The 16,439-nt window shown below is 45.9% G+C and overlaps 1 protein-coding gene across 1 annotated transcript in view; it reads left to right on the forward strand.

The window, feature by feature from the left end:
• LOC132403373 (dynein axonemal heavy chain 3-like) overlaps positions 1–16,439 on the forward strand; it is a 990,878-nt gene that overhangs the window by 134,024 nt on the left and 840,415 nt on the right. The window contains exons 13-17 of the mRNA XM_059986790.1: positions 1,102–1,296; positions 1,961–2,149; positions 11,631–11,861; positions 15,500–15,598; positions 16,065–16,204. Of these exons, the coding sequence (XP_059842773.1) occupies positions 1,102–1,296; positions 1,961–2,149; positions 11,631–11,861; positions 15,500–15,598; positions 16,065–16,204 (854 nt within the window). The remainder of the gene's footprint in view (positions 1–1,101; positions 1,297–1,960; positions 2,150–11,630; positions 11,862–15,499; positions 15,599–16,064; positions 16,205–16,439) is intronic.

Here is a 16,439-nt window from a genome sequence, read left to right on the forward strand (position 1 = left end):
AAAACTTGTCTTGCATACTGTTCATATACCGGTACTTCAAATCATTGAGGTAGAACAAGGTAAAACAATAACAGAATGCAGAATAAAGTAGAGCAGCTACAGGGAAAGTGCAGCACAAGTAAATATAATAAAGTGTAAGATTATAACGAGTTAGATTGTCAGGCTGATTGTCCATCTATTTGTACAAGCGGTCCATATCTCTGCCCGTCCAACCACCCCACTGCCAGGTTCGTGCAGCAAAGACCTTCCTTCCTCAGTGTCAGCTGCACTGGCAAGGGTGAGTTTCACCATATCCTCAGCTCTGCAGGGTCCCGATGCCTGTGGTTCTGTGCTCATTAAAGTTTGTATCCGCACCTTCCTGTCCACTTCCTTTCCATCCCACAGTTTTTACTTCTCTAATCTGTCTGCTACATGCTTTTTCACTTAAATACATATGGCTTTCATGGGTACTCACTGACACATCTTTTCGACTTCCTCAACTACCTTAGTCATTAGACAGACACAGTTTTGTTGTGAAAAATCCACATAGGCCGTCCTCATTAACAAAATTTCAAAAGTTATTTATTGAGTTATTTAGAGATTTACAAAAAATGTTGTTTTACATAACCTTTCAGAATATCTTCTGAACCATTTCCCATTGTTGGGCAGACAAGGGCTAGAGATTAAGGGCAGCTTGCTTCCAGGAATTCTGAGATGTCTGATGAGGCCGATGTGGGACCTTTGGTTGGTGGATAGTTGTGGAGGTGATGTGCCCGCCTGCCATTTACACTGAGCTGCTGTGTGTTCCCACTACCTGTCCCAGGTGCTGCTTCTCCACCAGGGACTCTAAGGGTTCATGAGTAAGTTGCATTTTCAGAGCAGACTTTGCAAATTTTGTTGAATCTTTTCCTTGGTCTGTAGCCAAAGAGGATTGTAAACTGGTGGTCAGAACAGCCAGTGTTTAGTAATAACTTTGAACAGATGGAGAAGTCTCAACAGCACATTGCTGTTTGTGGCAATGCATTTCAGCTTGGCTGTGGCATTTGCCATCATGGATGGTCAATCAACTCGTCAGTCACTTTGGTGGTCCAGATGTGATCATGTTCTGTTACCTTTGCACAGAAAACCGTGATTAATCATGAAGAAGTTCTACTGGAGATGGGCCATATTAGCCCTTATCACCAAATCCAGAGTATCATCGATGAAAAGGAGCCCTATGACAAGCTGTGGACAATTGCCCTTCAGTTCAACCTGCACCACGAGAAGTGGATGAATGGCTCGCTGTTACAAGTTAACGCCGAAGAGGTGGAACAGGAGGTTGGGAATGAGATTTATCCCTCTTGTGCTTAGGCAAAAGATACGTCAATCAATCTTTCTGATCACAGTAGAATTATGACTTTCTGCCTAAAACATAATTCTGTTGCGTCAAATGAAATTATTGACATTTGAAAATGTACGTGTATATTAGACACTTCTAAAATATGTGGGTTAACCTTCTAGGAAGGTGCTGTATGAAACACTGTGGGCTTCAATGTGACCAGAATGAGATTCAGACTGAAACTAAGTTGTTCCTCAGAAACGAATTCAAGCCCAATGTTACACACAATACCTGAGTTGTTAATAGTCTGTGGCACTAGAGATTCTATAGACACCAGAAATATTGACCAACACACAAAAAGTACTGGAGAAACTTAGCAGGTCAAGCAGCGTCTATGGAACGTTCAATGCTTTGGACCATGATTCTTCAATTGCACTGAATGAAGCGTCTCGGCCAGAAATATTGACAGTTTATTCCCCTCCACAGATATTGTCTGACCTGCTGATTTCCTTCAGCATCTTGTATGTGTTGCTGCTGATAATGGTCTGTGTAGCAGTGAATTTCTGGTTCCTATTTTAACTGAGTACAGGTGTCAAGATCTGTGGCTGCAAATTATTTGAAGTTTAAAAGGTAATCAACATTTCATTGGTGTGTTCCCATTAGGTGCAGAGTTTATGGAGGATCAGCTACAAGTTAACAAAAGTTTTCCATCACCCAGAGCTACATGGGCCATTAAAAGTTGCAACTGCCATCAAAACCAAGCTGGAGAAGTTCAAAATCAACATGCCTCTGATCAGGGCACTCTGTGCTCCTGGGATTGGACAACGTCACTGGAGTCTGATGAGCCAAAAGGTAGGCAGAGTATTTAAAGCACACAGACTAAGAATGTGTAAAGCATGAATACGTTTGAGAATCACAAATAGTTCATAAGAAGTAATCTTTCATTTGTAGAGAGGCAATTGGTTTTAAAGAGGCCATCACAAACAAGAAAGGAAAAGGAATTTTTTTTCTGATAGCTGGAGATCAGGAAACAGAGAATTCAGATTCTGATTTATTTATCACATGTACATCAAAGCATACAGTGAAATGCGTCATTTGTGTTAACAACCAACACGCCCAGGGATGTGCTAGAGGCAGTCCACATGTAACCATGCATTCTAGTGCCAACAGAGCATACATACAATGCTTGACAGAACAACACAGAACAAGACAGATACCAGAGGCTGCAAAACAAGCCCCGTTCTTCCTTCCCACCCATGCACGTACGTACACGGTCCTCCAACCCCAGGACAGGCCGTCTTTGGCCTCCAGCCTCCAGTGGCTTGGACTCGCAGACATTGGGTCTTCGACCTACCCAGTGGAGTCGCAAAAATTCGCAGACTCAGGGCTCTGGCCATTGGGCCTTGATCTCCGGACTTTTAATTCAGGACTTTGATCTGGACTTCTGATCGATCTTTGGGCTTTGATCTTCAATATTGACCCCAGAGCTCACTGATGATGATGACTTAGGACTCCAGATGAGAGACACCAAATGCTGGCCAAACCAAGAGATTAGTCAATTCAGACACTTAAAGCCAGTGCACAGGTAGAACATGGAATCAGAAAGATGGATGAAGTATTGGCCTGTACCTGAAGGAGGTGAGTAATAAGAGAAGGAAGTCATGTGTAACTGGGCAGAACTTGCTCAGACCCTGTTCCAAGTTTTCAGGCTGGGCACGGAGTATCAGGAAGGAGGGATTATCATTGGTGGTCTGTAGAACAGAACCTGCAGCTGGTTCCGATCAGGTAAGCATAGTCATCTGAACATAAAGGTTGAGGAGTGATCTAAGTTTGCTGGTTAAAGTACTAACGTGATTCAGTAAATCAAAGAGAGACAGATTATCTCTGGGCTAAGGGGATGCATCATAAGGAGACCTAATAGAATCTGCAGTGAGTCCTGCAAGAGCAGAAGTCTAAAGCACCTTTCCATTCTCTGTGACTCTGTGTATATACACAGTTACTGCCTCCAGGGCATGGGGAATGCAACTGCTGTTTTCAAAACTGATAAGATTTTGTTGGGTCCAGATGCTGAGAGAGATGGAGGAGAAGTGGTGATCAATATGTTCTGTTCAGACAGGAGAATGACTTGGTGATGTTGAATGGTTTCTTCTCTCCCTCACTAGCACCATACACTCAGCCTGTTTTCCAAAGAGCAACACCTGACCACGTCACCCATCAGAATCCCTGGGGACTGCCTGTGGGGCTCAGTGTAAAGTGCACACAATCACAGCAGCTTGCACAAGAGCCCCTGAGTCTCACCCTGAACAGACTGGTGTCCGTCTCAGAGTTTGCTGAACCTCAGTGGCCTTTGTGAAGCCCAGTCCACACATTTTAAATCAATGTGGGTGTTGTGAGCGGGGCAAAGGATGGTCACTACTTGGAACAGTCTTCCAGAGGAAATGATTTCAGCCGATACGTTAACAGTATTTAAAAGGCACTTGGACAGGTACATGGGTAGGAAAGCATTTGAGGGATAAGGGCCAAACACAGGCAAGTACAGTTACTGGCTACTTCATTGCGTACATGGTCTTCTGCTGCTGTAGCCCATCCACTTCAAGGTTTAATGGATTGTGCAATCAGATATGCTCTTCTGCACACCACTGTTTTAATGTGTGACTGTTTGAGTTACTATCGCCTGCCTGTCAGCTTGAACCAGTCTGGCCATTGTCCTCTGACCTCTCATTAACAAGGTGTTTTCACCCCCAGACCTGCCACCCGTTGGGTGTGCTTTTTACTCACCTTTCTCTGTAAGCTCTGGGGATTGTTGTGAGTGAAAATCCCAGGAGACCAGCAGTTTCCAGGATACTCAAACCACCCTGTCTGGCACCAACAATCATCCTACTGTCAAAGGCACTTAGTGTTAGGGTCCGGTCCGGAGCCTGCCTTCTGGGTCTTGCTCCAGTCCATGGACTCCGGACTCCGGGCCTTGCAGCCAGCCCTCCTGTCACACGGAGCCATTGAATCATCTTGGCTTAAGGAGGTACACCTGTTGCCTATTAGGGGCAGGTGTTTATAAGGGGCTCGGGGACTGAGCCTAGTTGTGGAGTTGTCCTGCTCTGTTGGCTCTGAATCCTGTTCTGCCCTGGTTGTTGTCCTGCTTGGAATCCTGCTCTGCCCTGGTTGCTGGCCTGTTCTGTATATGCTCTATCCAGTTGTTCTTTTCCCCTGCTTCTCTCCTGTGCGCTAGTTCCACTGTTCTGCCTTATTCTCCTTGCTCACGCTGCCATGCTGTCAGTTGCCTTTCCCAAATTACCGGTGTATCACGGTAGTCCTGCTGTTCACCCTGGACCCAGCTTCCTTCTGATCCCTTGCCTCTGTCGGGCAGATCCGGCTGGACTGCCGCTGCCTGGTGGGGGTTCTGCCCCTTCCTATCTGTTGCCTCAGTTGGGCAGATCCAGCCAGATTGCTGCTGGCCAGCAGGGGTTTCTGCCCTTTCCACCTATTGCTCCCTAAGGGTTGTGCCCTGCACCTGCCCAGGTGTCTGCGGCTGCCTAGGCCTCTGTGTTTCCGACTGGGAGGTGGCCCTGCCCTGGATCCATGCGGCCTGCCATGAGGAACCCCCCTGCCCTGCCTGAACACTGGGATTGCCCTGCCCTGCCTGAACACTGGGATCCCCCTGCCCTACCCCTCACATGCCATGGCATCCCCATCCTGTCCTACCCCTAGTACTTCAGTGTCTGTGTCCTGCATTTGGGTCCAATCCTACCCCTGTTACTGGGTCATATTTTTACCTCATTCTGATGTTAGATCTGAACAACTAAACCTCTTGACCATGCTTTTATGCATTGAGTTGCTGCCAAATGTTGGCTGATTAGAAATTTACAATAACAAGCAGATGTGCAAGTATACTTGAGTGTAGAACTATCTTAAATGGGTATCTTGATCAGCAGTTACCAGGCAGGTTGAAGGGCCTGGTTTTGTACTGTATGACTGTAAGTCAATGTCCTTCCTTGGAACACATGCAAAATGCTGGAGGAACTCAGCAGGCCAGGCAGCATCTATGGAAAAGAGTACAGATGACATTTTGGGCTGAGTCCTTTCATCAGGACTGGAGAAAATAGATGAGAAGCCAGAGTAAGAAGGTGGGGAGAGGGGAGGAAGAAATTCAAGGTAGAAAGTGATAGGTGAAGCCAGGAGAGGGGGAATATGATGGGAGAGGACAGAAGGCCAGGGAAGAAAGCAAAGACGGAGGAGCACCAGAGGGAGGTGATGGGCAGGTAAGGAGATAAGATGAGAGAAGGGAATGGGGAATGGTGAAAGAGAGGGGGGAGCCATTACCGGAAGTTCAAGAAATCAATGTTCATACTATCAGGTTGAAGGTTACCCAAAAGGAATATAAGGTGTTGCTCCCCCAACCTAAGTGTGGAGCTCAACTCCAAAAGGGAGGTTACAGACTATTGATTGCAGTAATCATTTTCCAGAAAAAGTGTGTCATTTTCTTTTGTTTGTGGTCAGTAAGTCACTGTGTTTCACCAGTGCCATCTCAAATCAGAACATAGAAAAAGTTTGCAATCCAGTTGTGACAACTACTCAAACCATTGGAACCAGACTTCCAAGGTCGAGAGAGTGGAGCTGCCTCAGTGCGCTTCAAAAACTCTGCACAGGTTTCTTCATGAAGTTCACACTATTTGACATTGTCATCGCTGGAAACGATGGACAACCATTCACAATCTGCAGTCTATGCTAACACATTTCACCCAATGCCAGGAGCTCTGACTTTGTGCACCCAATTACACATGGCACCTTATTCAATGTCCTCTGAAAATTTAACAGTAAGTTCACTCTATCCACCCTGCTTGTTACATCCTTGAAAAACTCAGTCACATTGGTTGACCTGGTTTGATTACATTAAACTTTTCTAAGTGACCAGTGCCTTCTCAGTAAGAACAGCTCAACTATTCCTTAGTTACAGAAGATTTTGTTGATGCTCTTGAGACTTTGCCCCCTTCCTCTAGATTTCCAACATTGGATTCTCTTTCATACTGCTGATTCTTCATTGCCTATAAATTTATAATCATTTAGGATACACACACTAAGTTCTTGCAAACAGATAACTTTATAGGAAGTAAGCAACTGCATTGTAAAACACCAGCACTGCCTCCAACTTGAAGCCGGTGATACATTTCAGCTCTTTAAATGAAGCTGACCTGCTGGTGAAAGAGCTCTCATGGTGCTGTGAGCGAGGGTTTAGATCTGATGGTGGGGCAAGACCAGTGACCTACTTTTATATTGGGATGGTAAATGACTCAGAGGAGGACCTGCTGGTGAGGGGGTTCCCCTTTGCCTGGGTGCCTGTACTCTGTCATGGCAGGATCAGCAAGCAGGTGCTGCTGAAAAATCCCAGTGCCTTGGTGTACAATACACACTGCAACACATTGTATGGATGGTGGGACATGCATGGAGAGGGTGCTGGAGTGTCCATGGAGGAGGAGGTGGAGTGTCCATGGAGAGGGTGGTGGAGTGTCCATGGAGAGGGTGGTGGAGTGTCCATGGAGAGGGTGTTGGAGTGTCCATGGCGAGGGTGGTGGAGTGTCCATGGAGAGGGTGTTGGAGTGTCCATGAAGAGGGTGTTGGAGTGTCCATGGAGAGGGTGTTGGAGTGTCCATGGAGGGGGAGATGGAGTGTCCATGGAGAGGGTGCTGGAGTGTCCATGGAGGAGGAGGTGGAGTGTCCATGGAGGAGGAGGTGGAGTGTCCATGAAGAGGGTGTTGGAGTGTCCATGGAGAGGGTGTTGGAGTGTCCATGGAGGGGGAGATGGAGTGTCCATGGAGAGGGTGCTGGAGTGTCCATGGAGGAGGAGGTGGAGTGTCCATGGAGGAGGAGGTGGAGTGTCCATGGAGAGGGTGGTGGAGTGTCCATGGAGAGGGTGTTGGAGTGTCCATGGAGAGGGTGGTGGAGTCTCCATGGAGGAGGAGCTGGAGTGTCCATGGAGAGGGTGTTGGAGTGTCCATGGAGAGGGTGTTGGAGTGTCCATGGAGAGGGTGTTGGAGTGTCCATGGAGGAGGAGGTGGAGTGTCCATGGAGCGGGTGTTGGAGTGTCCATGAAGAGGGTGTTGGAGTGTCCATGGAGGAGGAGGTGGAGTGTCCATGGAGGAGGAGGTGGAGTGTCCATGGAGGAGGAGGTGGAGTGTCCATGGAGGGGGAGATGGAGTGTCCATGGAGGAGGAGCTGGAGTGTCCATGGAGGAGGAGGTGGAGTGTCCATGGAGAGGGTGTTGGAGTGTCCATGGAGAGGGTGTTGGAGTGTCCATGGAGAGGGTGTTGGAGTGTCCATGGAGAGGGTGTTGGAGTGTCCATGGCGAGGGTGCTGGAGTGTCCATGGCGAGGGTGGTGGAGTGTCCATGGAGGGGGAGGTGGAGTGTCCATGGAGGAGGAGCTGGAGTGTCCATGGAGGAGGAGGTGGAGTGTCCATGGAGGGGGAGATGGAGTGTCCATGGAGGAGGAGCTGGAGTGTCCATGGAGAGGGTGTTGGAGTGTCCATGGAGAGGGAGCTGGAGTGTCCATGGAGGAGGAGCTGGAGTGTCCATGGAGAGGGTGTTGGAGTGTCCATGGAGAGGGTGTTGGAGTGTCCATGGAGAGGGTGTTGGAGTGTCCATGGAGAGGGTGCTGGAGTGTCCATGGAGGAGGAGCTGGAGTGTCCATGGAGAGGGTGCTGGAGTGGCCATGGAGGGGGAGATGGAGTGTCCATGGAGAGGGTGCTGGAGTGTCCATGGAGGAGTTGCTGGAGTGTCCATGGAGGAGGAGGTGGAGTGTCCATGGAGGAGGAGGTGGAGTGTCCATGGAGGAGATGGAGTGTCCATGGAGGAGGTGCAGTGTCCATGGTGGAGGTGGAGTGTCCATGGAGGAGATGGAGTGTCCATGGAGGAGGTGCAGTGTCCATGGAGGAGGAGCTGGAGTGTCCATGGAGAGGGAGCTGGATTGTCCATGGAGGAGGAGGTGGAGTGTCCATGGAGGAGGAGGTGGAGTGTCCATGGAGAGGGTGCTGGAGTGTCCATGGAGGAGGAGGTGGAGTGTCCATGGAGAGGGTGCTGGAGTCTCCATGGAGAGGGTGCTGGAGTCTCCATTGGGAGGGTGTTGGAGTGTCCATGGTGGTGGAGGTGGAGTGTCCATGGAGAGGGAGCTGGAGTGTCCATGGAGAGGGTGCTGGAGTGTCCATGGAGGAGGAGCTGGAGTGTCCATGGAGAGGGAGCTGGAGTGTCCATGGAGAGGGTGCTGGAGTGTCCATGGAGAGGGTGCTGGAGTCTCCATGGAGAGGGTGCTGGAGTGTCCATGGTGGTGGAGGTGGAGTGTCCATGGAGAGGGTGCTGGAGTGTCCATGGAGAGGGTGCTGGAGTCTCCATGGGGAGGGTGTTGGAGTGTCCATGGTGGTGGAGGTGGAGTGTCCATGGAGAGGGTGTTGGAGTGTCCATGGAGAGGGTGCTGGAGTGTCCATGGAGAGGGTGCTGGAGTGTCCATGGAGAGGGTGCTGGAGTGTCCATGGAGGAGGAGCTGGAGTGTCCATGGAGAGGGAGCTGGAGTGTCCATGGAGAGGGTGCTGGAGTGTCCATGGAGAGGGTGCTGGAGTGTCCATGGAGAGGGTGCTGGAGTCTCCATGGGGAGGGTGTTGGAGTCTCCATGGGGAGGGTGTTGGAGTGTCCATGGTGGTGGAGGTGGAGTGTCCATGGAGAGGGTGCTGGAGTGTCCATGGAGAGGGTGCTGGAGTCTCCATGGAGAGGGTGCTGGAGTCTCCATGGGGAGGGTGTTGGAGTGCCCATGGTGGAGTTGGAGCGGCTATTATTAATCGGGCTGCTTTGTCCTCGAGGGTGCAGACTGTTGCTTCACCAAAGAATAAGAATCAATCTTATTATCAAACCATAGCAGCAGAATTGGGCCATTCGGTCAGTTTACCTAATCAAATCTGGTTCATTACACAACACCCAATCCAGAGAACCTTTTCTAGACCTTCCAGATACAGGTGTATGTTTACTACAGTCAATTGAAATGCCTTGACTGCACACAGGTCTCCAAAAACAGATCTCCATTTAACTAATTATATGACTTCTAAAACCAACTGGCTGCACCAGTGACGTGTGTCATATTAAAGGGGCTGAATACTTATACAATCAATTATTTTCTGCTTTATTTTTGTAATTAATTTATATCATTTTGTAGGGATCTGTTTTCACTTTCAAAGAGTCTTTTTCTGTTGATAAGTGTTTTTAAAAAAAAGCCAAATTAAATCCACCGTGATTCAAAATTGTAAAACAATAAAACATGAAAACTTCCAAGGGACGGTGGGGTGAACACATTTTACAGGCTATGGCATATTATTTTATGTATACACAGCAATTCATGGAGTAACAAACATGCACATAGGCCTAATCTCTACATCAGTGGAGCAGCAACACATCGCAGCACCAGTGGAGCGAAGTGGGTGGTGGTTATGTCGCAGAGGAGGGACCAGCTTGTGGGACCTCCTCTAACTTTGGTTTCTTCTTCAAGTAGGCATCAAGATTTGATGCCTTTTCTGAAATTTCCTCTCATGAAGCAATTCTCAGAGGCAGAAAATCATGTCAAGGACTGTCTTTTTCCTTCGCTCCCAGTCAGGGTCATATCGATGAACTGGTCAATGATTCGTATGATCACGGTGACTCTAAAGTTGAGGAATTTTGTGGTGAATTTTCTTGCTGGTGTTTCCTCTTCTCCATCTGTGTCCTCAGGTTCACCCAAGATACGTTGCTCTGCCAATTCCTGAAGCTCTTTGTTGTTAAGATTCTTACTGTCTACGCTAGCTACTTCACCAGAGATACGCATGCTCTGGAGGTTACAGTGCTGTTTAAATCTATCAAACCAATCTCTACTGGCAGTGAATATTACCAACATATCTTCTTCCTCTTCTGGAATATGACTGAAGATGCATCTTCCCTTTTCCATTATTCTCAGCTGGCTTAGGTGCATGTTTCATTGGGTTCAGTCATCCACCTATATAGTTTATTTACCATTTTTTTCAAGCAATTGCTCCTTGAATGAGTCACCTTCATTGTTGATAATTTTGAGGTTGCTATTGCAGAAGCTTGTATTTTGTCTGTATTTTTTTATGATTGTTTTGATTGTGTATAAGAGGATGAGAGGCATTGACTGTGTGGATAGTCAGAGGCTTTTTCCCAGGGCTGAAATGGTGGCCACAAGAGGGCACAGGTTTAAGGTGCTGGGGAGTAGGTACGGAGGAGATGTCAGAGGTAAGTTTTTTTTACTCAGAGAGTGGTGAGTGAGTGGAATGGGCTGCCGGCAATGGTGGTGGAGGTGGATACGATAGGGTCTTTTAAGAGACTTTTGGATAGGTACATGGAGCTTAGAAAAATGGAGGGCAATGGGTAAGCCTAGTAATTTCTAGGGTAGGGACATGTTCAGCACAACTTTGTGGGCCGAAGGGCCTGTATTGTGCTATAGGTTTTCTATGTTTCTGTGTTGATGTAGCCAATTTCAAAATGATGCCTACATCAACCTGATGTTCACCAGCTTCCAAACGCCATATCACTTGCAGTTTCACATCCATGCTGATGCTTTTTCTAGACATCTTGGATGTACAACCCTCAACAGTAGTTGCAGGCAGTCTTCCAGACATTATGGGTGAATAAAAAGGAGTAAATTGGCAAGGGAGCAAGAATGTTTACACAAGGGGAAGGCAGAGTGTGAACTAATACATGATTGGCTATGAGTGGCTCAGAGCATACGTAAGGCACTCTCATTGGCTAATTGAATGTCTACTGTAATGACGGCTGCTCTTGAGAAGTTGTAAGTGTTGTTTAGAATGAATTTTTGTCATTTTTACAAATGTCAAATGAGAATTGAATAACCATGTTGCAATGAATCAGCAAATATACATGTAATTTATATATATATTTTTAATTGTAATGTACTGCTGCTGTAAAACAAATGTTTCATGGCACATGCCAGCGGTATTAAACTTCATTCTGATTCTGAATTCTGGTCTGCAGCCTGTCACTTCCTGTGGACCCGACAATCAGACTCAGGTGTGCTTTATCACAGCCAGTGAACGTTGAATGTCTTTATAGTAATCATTGTAACTGATAATCTGTGCTTTGGTATAATTAAACAAAGATCAGAATATAGGATGTTTCTGATGACAAACAATTACCAGAAAATAGGAGGTGTCTGATGACAAACAATGTCCATGCTTGATTGCACGTCACTCTGCCTGACCTGCTTAATTCCTCCAGCATTTTGTGTCCATTGCTTACAATTCTGTGCATTATGTGGGGAATCATTGTTCAATTTTCTTCTTGTTCGCATAGGTGGGATTTAGCATCACACCGGAGGAAAACACCTCCCTGAGTGACATCTTGCAGCTGGGTCTTGAGAGGCATTTGGAAGATCTGAGAGATATTAGTTCCCAGGCGAGTAAAGAATATAGCTTGGAGAATGCTCTCAGCAAGATGCAGAGGGACTGGAGAGAAATTAATTTTACATTTGTGCATTACAAAGACTCCGGCATTGATATCTTGGCACCGCTGGATGACATTCAGGTGAAGTATATCAAAAATAACATTGGAGCAAGATTAGGAAGACATCTTTCTTCTTTCATCTTTCAGATTTCAGATTTCTGGATCGTTGGGGTCTTTTCTGGGGAAGGTATGATCTGTACAAAAAGGACAGGTTACATCTGAACTTGAGGGGGACCAATATCCTTGTGGGCAGGTTTCTTAGAGATGTTGGGGAATGTTTAAACTAAGTTAGTGGGGGATGGAAACTAGAGTGATAGGTCTGAGGATGAAGCATTTGGTGTAAAGGTAGATGCAACATGTAGAGAGACTGTGAGAAAGAATGGGCAGTGTATAGGGCAGAATTGCAGTCAGTGAAATGGGTTGAAATGTTTCTATTTTAATGCAAAAAATATCTGCAACAAGGATATGAACTTTGAACATGGGTCAGTACATGGAAGTGCAATGTTGTGGCCATTACTGTCGCAAGGGCAGGAATGCCTACTGGATGTCTGGGGGGGTTTAGATATTTCAAAAGGGACGGGGGAGTAAAAGCAGTGGGGGAGTGGCATTGCTAATCAGGGATAATATTGCAACTGCAGAAGGGCAGTATGTCATGGAGGGGTTGCCTACTGAGCCAGTATGGCTGGAAGTTAGAAACAGGAAGGGAACTGTCATTCAACTGGGAGTATTCTATAGATGCCATAATAGCAACAGAGACACTAAGACTCAGATTGGGTGATGGATTTTGGAAAGGTGGGAAAATAATAGTGCTGTTATCATGAAGAGCTTCCACATACCTAATATTGATCGGCACCTTTTAGTGAAAAAGGTTTAGATGGGGTGGAATTTTTTTTAGGAGTGTCCAGGATTCCTGACACAATATGCAAACAGGCTGACGAGAGGTGAGGCCATACTGGATCTGGGGCTAAGACAGGTCAGGTGTCAGATTTCTCAGTGGGTAACAGTTTTGGAGACAGTGACCACAATTCCCTGACCTTTGCCACAGCCTTGGCAGAAATAGGAGCAGATGTTATGGGAAACTATTTAACTGAGGGAAGTGGAATTTTGGTGCTATTAGCCAAGAACTGCAGAGCATAAGTTGGGAACAGATATACTCCGGGAAATGCTCAACAGAGATGTGGAGAATATTTAGGGAGCATTTGCAGGGTTTCTGGATAGGTTTGTCCCTTTGAGGCAGGGAAAGGATGGTAGGGTGAAGGGACCATGATGACAAGAGATGTAGTACATCATGTCAAGAGGAAAAAAGCAGTTTATTTAAGGTTTAGTAGTCAAGGATCAAACAGGACTCCGGAGAGTTATGAAGTAGCTGGGAAGGAATTGAAGAATGGACTTGGGAGAGCTAGAAGGAGCATGAGAAGGCCGTGGTGAATGGGACTAAGGAAAACCCCAAAGCATTCTACATGTATGTGACAAACAGGAGGATGGCCAGAGTGAGGGTAGGACCAATCAGGATAGTAGGGGGCATGTGTGCCTGGAGTCAGAGCACTAGGAGAAGTCCTTAATGAATACTTTGCTTCAATATTCACCAGTGAGATGGATCTTGACAGATGTGAGGACAGTGTAAAACAGGCTGATATGCTGGAACATGTCAAAGCTAAGAAACAGGATGAGCTGGAATTTTTGTAAGACATTAGGATAGAGAAGTCCCTGGGGCTAGATGTAAATACCTCAGATTACTACAGGAAGTGAGGGAACAGATTGCTGTGCCTCTGATGATGATCTTTGCCTCCTCACTGGCCATATAAGTAGTATGTCATGATTGGTGGGTTACAAATGTTATTCTTTTATTCAAGAAAATGAGTAGAGTTAACTCTGGAGAACTATAGACCAGTAAGTCTTAGTTCAGTGGTGGACAAATTACTGGAGAAGATTATATGGGACAGGATTTATGATCATTTGGAGAAGCATGGCCTGATTAGGGATAGTCAGAATGGCTTTGCCTCACGTGGCTGGTTGATTTCTTTGAGGAAGTGTCAAAACATATTGATGAAAGTAGAGCAGTGAATGTGGTGGATATGGATTTTCCTAAGGTGTTTGATAAGGTTCCCCATGTTAGGCTCATTCAGAAAGTCAGGAGGCATGGGATCCAGGGAAATCTGGCTATATGGATATAGAATTGGCTTGCTGATAGATGACAGAGTGGTAGTAGATGGAGTGTATTCTGCTTGACAGCTTTTCTGTTCTGGGACCCCTGTTCTTTTTTGGCTTTTATAAATGACTTGGATGAGTAAGTGTAAGGGTAGGTTAGTATGTTTGCAGATGACACAAAGATTGGTGGAGTTGGGGATATTGTGGATAGCTGTTGTAGGTTGCACCAGGATATTAACAGGATTAGGATCTGGGCTGAGACATGACAGATGGAGTTCCAGCCGGAAAAGTGTGAAGTGGAAGGTGAAACTTGAAAGCAGGATGCAAGGTTTACGGCAGCATTCTTAACAGTGTGGAGGGACAGAAGGATCAAATGTTCATGACCATAGATCTCTCAAAGTTGCCTTTCACATTGAGAGGGTGGTTAAGAAGGCATATTGTGTGTAGACGCCTTCATTAGTCAAGGAGTTGAGTTCAGAAGCCGTGAGGTAATGTCACAGCTCTATAAAGCCCTGGTTAGACCACACTTGGAATATTGTGTTCAGTTCTGATCACTTCATGATAGGAAGGAAGTGGAAGCTTTAGAGAAGGTACAGAGAAGAGTTACCATGATGTTGCCTGGACTAGAGGGCATGACATATGAAGACAGGTTGAGTGAACTAGAATCTTTGGAGTGGAGGTGGATAAGAGGTGACAGTAGAGGTGTAGAAGACAGAAGAGGCATAGATTTGAGTGGATAGCCACAGACTTTTTCCCAGGACAGTAATGGCTAATATAAGGGTGCCTTCACCAAAGGCACAGCAGTCTCTTCTCTCTCTTCCCATAGTAACCAGGGGTATATACTTTATCGGATAAGACATAACCATTTCTTTATTATAGTTTACCAGTCTGGCAATTCAAATGAAACAAAGCTGGCTTAACATCTAAAAGAAAGGTTTAACATCTTTCTTGCTGTTATAATGGCAGGTGTTTCAAGGAAAGAATCCATTATTAATTTTTTATATTTTTTTACAGATAGAGCATTGCAAAAGGCCCACCGGCCCTATGAACCTGCATAACCCAAATGCACCCATGTGACCCATTAACCTACTAGCCCGTGCATCTTTGAAATGTGGGAGTAAACTGGAACACCCAGAGGAAACCCACGTTATCACGGGGAGAATGTAAAATCTGCTTCCAGACCACGGCAGAATTGAACCCGGGTCACTGATGCTGTAATAGCGTTATGTTAAACTCTATGCTGTCAGGTTATTTAAAACCTCTCGTCTTTTGAAATGGAGTTAACTTGTACCATTTTTCAGGCATTTGTGACCTCGTGAACAGAAGAGGTGAAAAATTAAATTGTAAAACTAGCAAAGCCAGAACCATCAGACATGATTTTGCATTGCAATATCATTCTTGTACTCTGTGCAGGGGAATAGATTTCATTTACAATCTGCAATAAACAGTAAAATTCATCAGTGTTTGCCACAAATCTAGCTTCCTCCCAAATGCAAGTTATCAGTTTATTTTATCTCATTATTAGCCTTTATTAAGGACTTTAATCTATGAATCTAATCCAATTCCCTCAGGTTTTACTGGAAGATCACATTGTGAAAACCACCACCATGAAAGGGTCACCATTTATCCTGCCCTTCAAAGAAGAAATCTCAGCCTGGGAGTCTAAGCTGGTAGGTTGATTTCAGAGAAGCTTCTGTTGAATTTAATTAGTGTCTAGATTTTTGTTACATCCCATGTCTGAGTTTTTGTTATCTTTCATCATTCATGCCTCAATAACTTCTGTTGATGAAACTTCTTAAACTTGGGTTGCAGTGCTTGAGCTGTGGGAACAGCACAACAGGCAGACTGTTAGATTGAGGCTGAAGTATCCTTTATTGAAAATGGGCTTTCAGTAAGTGAGTGAATTAACCGTGTGAGACCAACCAAGGAAAGGATTTGCCTCCCACTTCACAGTGCCTCATCAGCTAGAACAGAGAATACTGGGCCCAGCTGTGCGAGATAAGAATTCCCCTCCCAGAGCGTTTGTGAGACGGAATGTGACCGTGTCTGAAAAGCTGTGCCCATTTGTGAGGAGTTATTTCTTTGTTGTTTTTTCTGCATGCATTTTTGCATCACCTGTACACACTCTTTCAACAGTGGCTAATGCGCAACACCCTGGATTCCTGGCTGCACGTCCAAGTGGCTTGGATGTACCTAGAGCCCATCTTCAGCTCAGAGGATATCCATAATCAAATACCTGAGCAAGGGAGCATGTTTGGAGTGCTGGACACCAACTGGTAAATCATTCCCTTTTGTGAAGTATGACAGAAATCTGTACTGATCCTATTTTTTGCTGGACAGAGGAAAGGCTACCTGCTGGAGTTTAACTAGTGTGAAGCACAGTGCTACACAATCATTCAATAATTTCATAATAAAAACAGTTTATTTTTCATATCTAAGTGATGTGGATTGGCTATTAGCTATTCACCCAGAGATTTTTAGCATTGTTTTGTTTGAGTAGTTGGCAGACCC

Source organism: Hypanus sabinus, chromosome 13 (assembly GCF_030144855.1).
Source record: "Hypanus sabinus isolate sHypSab1 chromosome 13, sHypSab1.hap1, whole genome shotgun sequence".
Classification (NCBI taxonomy): Eukaryota; Metazoa; Chordata; class Chondrichthyes; order Myliobatiformes; family Dasyatidae; genus Hypanus; species Hypanus sabinus.